The following is a 6,000-nucleotide window of genomic DNA, read 5'->3' as shown; positions in this document are numbered from 1 at the left end:
GAGTTTATCTTTAGGAAGGGTGCGTGGATTTGAATTAATCCACACCCAGGAAAGTGACATTTATTGTTCATGTGACTGTTCTGTTTAGGAGGAAAATAAGTATTTCTGAACTTAAAGTTCACTGAAACCCAGTGTGCAAGTGCTCAGTTCCATTGTTCTAAGCTTGGGACTAGGCAGTAAGATGAAATATTATAAAGAAATGCACCCAGACTGGACCAGGTGTACTGGGCAGAGCACACGAGCCGGACCCTGTACTTTTGGGCTAGGTAGCAAAGCTTCCTTTGTGGCGTTCTTATGCAGTAGACACGTTACTGAAAACTGGGTGTTTGTAAATTCAATTCAATTACAAATAGACTGAAGAATGTAGGAGATTTTGAAAAAAAAAAAAAAGAAGACTCGGTAATGTCGGCACTCCTTTCACACCTCAGGAGGCACTCCCCCTCTGTCTCCCTTTTTCTTCATGACTAAGGATAACCACTGAAACTCATTTTATTTTCCTGGCTTCCAGTGCAATGAAGAGCATCTTGTACTAAGCCTTCCAAGCCCTGAACTAAATGCAAGTTATTGTCTATTTTGGACCAGCTGAATCAGGACACACCTGTATGATAGATTCACTGCATTTTGGGGGCAGGGCTAGACATTCTTCTTTGAGACCATTTTGGGGTTCTGTGATTTCTGAAGTGGTGTGATGACTACCACATCAAGTGTTTTCTTAGCAATTTACATTAATGTACATGTGATAACATGGGTTTATTCCTTGTGGTTTTCAAGTTTTCAGAGAACCTCTGAGCCAATGTTTTGGCAATATTTTTCTATTCACTTCTGGCTGGTGCTAGCTAGGGAGCAATCCCTCAGCCTTCCTAGAACAGTGTAAGAGGTCTCAGCCAGGCTGTGCCAATTCTGTTTTCTTTGGCACAGAAAAAAAAAGCCCCCTTTCCCAGATCTGTAAAATCAGAGGAGCAGTATTTAAAAATGTATGAACTAATTAAAAATCTTTGAGTACTACATCAGGCCCTCACGCTGAGACCCTTGCGGAAATGGATGGCGGGTCGCTGGATCTCTTTACTGTGTCCTCCAGGGAGGTGAGGCATGCGTGGCAGTAAACAGTGTCTGGCTCAGATGCCCAGGATGTGAGCTGGAAGATTGAGCAGACTATTGAGGGGAGATTTGCTGTAGAATGTGACCAGGAGCTCATAAAGCCACAGAGGGTTAGCAGCTGAGGTAGAGGCAGACAGATAGAAGCCTTGCTTGATTGCTAACAAGAAGTATGGTGCAGGGTTCACATCTGACAGCCATGGGAAGAGAAGCTGGGGTGTGAGAAAAACAACATTGGATTTCTGTCAGGTTACTAGTGAGCAGTGGTGAGCAGAAGACTAGAAGCTATTTTTATGATTCATATTTTGCACCATGGTGAACTATGAATGGTTTAAACACACATTAAATAGCTATTGAAACAAGAGGAGCTGCATTGTGCTTTTCTATAGTATTTCCTATATGCTCCTGCTCTCCTGAGCTTGGGAAGATGGCACGTGCCTCTAGAGGCACTAGGACCACATTATTTACTTATTCACTTAATTATTTGAAAGGCAATCAAATCTCTCCCTTCCCCCTACTCTCTCCCACCCCTCCTATTCTCTCCCTTTTAAACTCACAGCTCCTTATTCTTTCATTATTATATACATATGGATAAGTATATAAATGCAGTTTGATGAGCCCAGCAGTTTTTAATTGCCTACAGGGCTTTATCTAGGGACGGGGGCCACAATTTGCTTTTCTCCATCTGCGTTGGCATGTCAACTGTCGTCATTTTTCAGGACTTGTTTAAGTGGCATGTTATTTCATGGGTGTAGCTTTCCTGTTACATCTAGAATATGCTTCCATGTAGCCGATTTCCTGGTCCTTTGGCTCTTACAAGCCCTCTGCCCCCTCCCTTATCCATGCTTTCAGAGACTTAAGGGGTAGTGGTTGGGTTGTAGGTCAGTTTGGACTGGGCACCCCAGAATCAGTTGTTTTCTACATTAGACCACTTGTGGTGTTCTGAGATGGTCCCCATCTGCTATGGGGGAAAAGAAAACTCTTCAATGAGTTAGAGCTACACTTGTTAGGGTAGCACTATGTTTATCTCATCTCTTTACTTCTCGTTGACAACACACAGGCCAGAAGGACCTTTTTTCACTTTATGTTTTATAAGGCACAGAAGCTACGTTGCGCCAGTCAGCACTAAACATGCTTCTCTAATAACTGAGCGATGTCAAGGGACCTGAGCTAGCTGGAATGATGCTTGCCTGGCTGATCGCTCTGCTGAATATGGAAGTACTGCTTCTAGCAAGTAAGTAGAAAGTGTTTGAACAGAGTACATATTAGACCGCTGGCTTACTGTGAGAACCACTATTGGTAAAGAAAACACTGCCTTACTTATAGACTGTAGACATACACGTTTTGCTTGCTCACTTAAAATGTGAATCCATTATTTTAGAAGGAAGGATTGAAGTATCTGCTTTGGGATCTGAGATAATAGTTGTCTCGTTTTCTCTGATGAGTATCTAGGGTTATTTGTTAAATTTTTATGAATAGATATGTCAACTTTTAATGGCCAGTGAGGGTTGCCGTTATAATTCAAATATCTTAATAATAGCTTAACTTCTTCTAAAATTCCTCTTTTGGGCTAATAGATATAATTCTTATTAGATTTTATTGTTATATCTTCCCCAAGGAAATCGTGTCTTAGTGATTAATGGCTGCTTGCATTGAAATTACCTTTTCCCTCCTAATCATGCTTCTAATTTCTCTCTGAATTTAGTCATCCTCTGTATTTTCTTATGACTTTTTTTTCCTTCTTTGGATAAAAATATGGAATCACCTCTGGGGACTAAGGATGGTGTGATCTGGTTGATAAGTTGATGTGAATGGGTTTTCATCTTTCTTTGGTGTGTGGTGAGCCACCTACGTGGTTGCTACACATAATGCCCTAGGCTACTCCACAGGCAAGACCTGGTTTATCTTTGAAATTTTCCTGATATGGAAATGAAGCAGTTTTCCATAGGGAGCACATAGCACGTTGTTTGCTTATTATTGCATGGAGGTGCTGAGGGATTTTTGCTAGCCTCCCTGAAGTGGCTTTGCCTTCACTAAGACATATCTGGGAATATCCTCTAAGATAGTATTAAATCCAACTTAAGGCTCATACTCCTCTTTTTTCTTTTAGTGGAAGTTCAACAATGTTCTTGCTTTAGTCTATGATCTTTCAAGATAGAATTTATGGAAGACTTGGATGCACTGGGGAGTCATTCTGATTACGTGTTCAAAAGGGCTCAGAAGGGAAAACTAGACTACAGGGTGCCAAGAACGAGAAAGGAAGGGGGCACATCTCCAAGAAGCTTTTCCTCTATCCCAGGACGTAGGGAATATAAGAAATAAGTATTACCTTTATACTTAAATATGATCATCTGACCAAAGAGTGGAAAATGTCTCCTGAGACTGTTTGTAAGGGAAGAAGAAGAAATTCAGGATGGCCTCGAAGACCATTGGGGTTCTGGATTGCTAAAATGAGAGCGATCAGTTTTCTTTAAGGTAGGACTGAAGGTCTGTCCCTTGGACCAATCAAGCCTGAATCGAAGCACATTCTGACCCAGAGACTCTGTTAATAGGGTCCAGTGACCCAGGCTTCATCCAGCCAATGGGTGAATCATACACACTAATGTCTCTTTAAAATATTGGTGGTGCCAGTGGGCTGCACATATCCTCAACAACCAGTATTTTGTCTTATTGACAGACCCCTACGTGAGTTTCCAGATTGAACCTACCGAAGGTAGCCTTGCAGGGGGAACATGGATCATCGTTGGTTTTGATGGTAGGTTTGGCCTTTCCAGAATCTGAGTGTTGCATTTATTGACCCGAAGTCCAAAGAAGTGTGAATCCCCACTTCCTTGCCTAAAAACAGGTCTAAAGAAGGGCTTGAGAGGGATGAAGCTACTCACCCAACTCTGTCTCTGCAGATGTTCACTGGCCAGTGCCGCAGTGTGGTGGGATGCTCGGAAGGCAGCGAGCTGACGTGGAAGTGCACAGCATAGTACTAAGCGCTATCTTGAATTAAGATGATTCCACGTTAGAAGCCCCTTGGAACCGTGTCTTACCATGCCCACTTCCACCGTGACACAAAACACCTTTGAAGGTTGAAAAACTCTTTCCTAGGGAGTAGGCAGACACGAAGAGATATGAATTTTGACACGCTTTTAAGAGAAGTTTTGTTAAAAAACAAAACAAACAAACAAACAAACAAAAACCCTATAATTGCCTTTGGAAATGAGTCTTAATTTTATCCTCAGGCAAACGCAACGTCTTACATTGCCCCCCTGTGGCCAATGTTTGCATTGACCTGCATATCTGACCCCAAGATTTCTCCTTGTGCCTAGGTTTGGAAGGAAGCACTCTTTACCCCAGCAATGGCTCTAAGCTGGAGATAGAGCTGGTGAGTGTAGCAGTACCTGCCTTGCGGATCCCCTGTGATGTCTCTCCCGTCTTCGTGGATTTGCCTGTGGTGACATGCCAGACGAGGTACGTTTGTCTGAAACAGAAAGCCTGTCAGGATGACTGGGCTTTGCTTTTCTCAGCATCTTTGGGTGATGTGTTAGACAACTCCCGCAGTGACTACAATCATCAGGTGTGGCCTTAAAAAAAACCATGGATATGCTTTTATGTAAAAAAAAAAAAAAAAGGACCCTGCTTTCCTTTTAATCTCCTTTTAATCTTGGAGTAGAAAACAGAAACAGAAAATTCTGGCTATGGCAGAAAGGACAAATAAAAGGAAATGAAAATTAACATTACCACAAGCAAAAGCAAAATGCTCCTTTTTTTTTTTTTTTGTAAACCTTTAACTTTCTTTTTTACTTTTTACGTTTATTTTTGAGCTTATAATACAATCACATATTTTCCCCTATCCTCTTCCTCCCCCAAACCCTCCTAGATACCTTTCCTTGTTAGCTTTCAAATTTATGTCCCTTTCCCCCTATTAATTATTGTTGTGCATGGGTGCATGCTCACACATGTTCTCACACACACACACACACACACACACACACACACACACACACACACACACACCCAGACACCCAGTGGCCGTGCTCTTTCCTGAGGATTACCACCTCTCTCCCTCTTAGCTTTCTTCGGGTGCCTGTAGTTCTTTGTGCAGGGTTGAGGCCTCATGTGGGTTTTTCCCCATTCACTTGGTGAGCTTATTGCCCATGTTCAGCTTGTGTTTAGGCAGGTATGTTGGGTGTACCTCCTGACATTACAAGGAGACACAGTGTCACAGCAGACAATCTGACCCTTTTCCTTTTCACATTTATGGTATCGAGCCTCCTCAAAATGAGGAGGATGACACTGTATGTGGGGTCAGGGAACAGAGTCAAATCAACCAAGAGAAAGGGAGGAAAACTGAATCTACTAATAATTGAGTATTAACTACTCTGTGATTTAAAAGAAGCTTCTATTTACTTCTTGCCATCTACTCTTTTGGGCTGTTATTTCTTTTTGTTGGTTTAGCACTTTTGGATGTGCTATTAAGTGACTAATATGAGATTTCTCCAATTTTGATATGTAAGCTCTTAGTGCTATGAACTTGCTTCTTAGAACCCCCTTTATTATGTCTCAAAGTTTAGGTATGTTGTGTCTTCATTCAACTCTGAAAAGGTTTCAGTTCCCTTCTTGATTTCTGTCTTGACTCGTTTTTCATTTACTATTGAGTTATTCCATTTCTGTAAATTTGTATATGTTTTGTTGTTGTTTGTATTCATCTTTAATTCATGGTGGTCCTATAGGATGCAGGGTATAATTTAATTTTTCCTACCATATTTTTTATCTTATTTAGTATAATTAATTCACACATTATATCCCAATTGTTATCCCCTCGCTCTTGTCTTCCCACCCTCCCTCCCTCCCTCTTCTGCCTTATTCCCCTCCCCTAGACCAATTTTCTTATATTTGTTGAGACTTGCTTTGTGT

General features: G+C 41.5%; 1 protein-coding gene across 1 annotated transcript in view; it reads left to right on the top strand.

The window, feature by feature from the left end:
• Nucleotides 1–2,173: 2,173 nt before the first annotated feature.
• Nucleotides 2,174–6,000, top strand: part of Pkhd1 (PKHD1 ciliary IPT domain containing fibrocystin/polyductin) — a 474,396-nt gene continuing 470,569 nt past the window's right edge. The window contains 3 exon segments of the mRNA XM_051152952.1: nt 2,174–2,329; nt 3,773–3,850; nt 4,413–4,554. Coding sequence (XP_051008909.1) covers nt 2,275–2,329; nt 3,773–3,850; nt 4,413–4,554 — 275 coding nt within the window. The 5' untranslated portion in view covers nt 2,174–2,274.

Source organism: Acomys russatus, chromosome 11 (genome assembly GCF_903995435.1).
Source record: "Acomys russatus chromosome 11, mAcoRus1.1, whole genome shotgun sequence".
Lineage (NCBI taxonomy): Eukaryota > Metazoa > Chordata > Mammalia > Rodentia > Muridae > Acomys > Acomys russatus.
The sequence above is the reverse complement of the archived record's forward strand: the minus strand, read 5'-3'. Positions and strand labels throughout refer to the sequence as shown.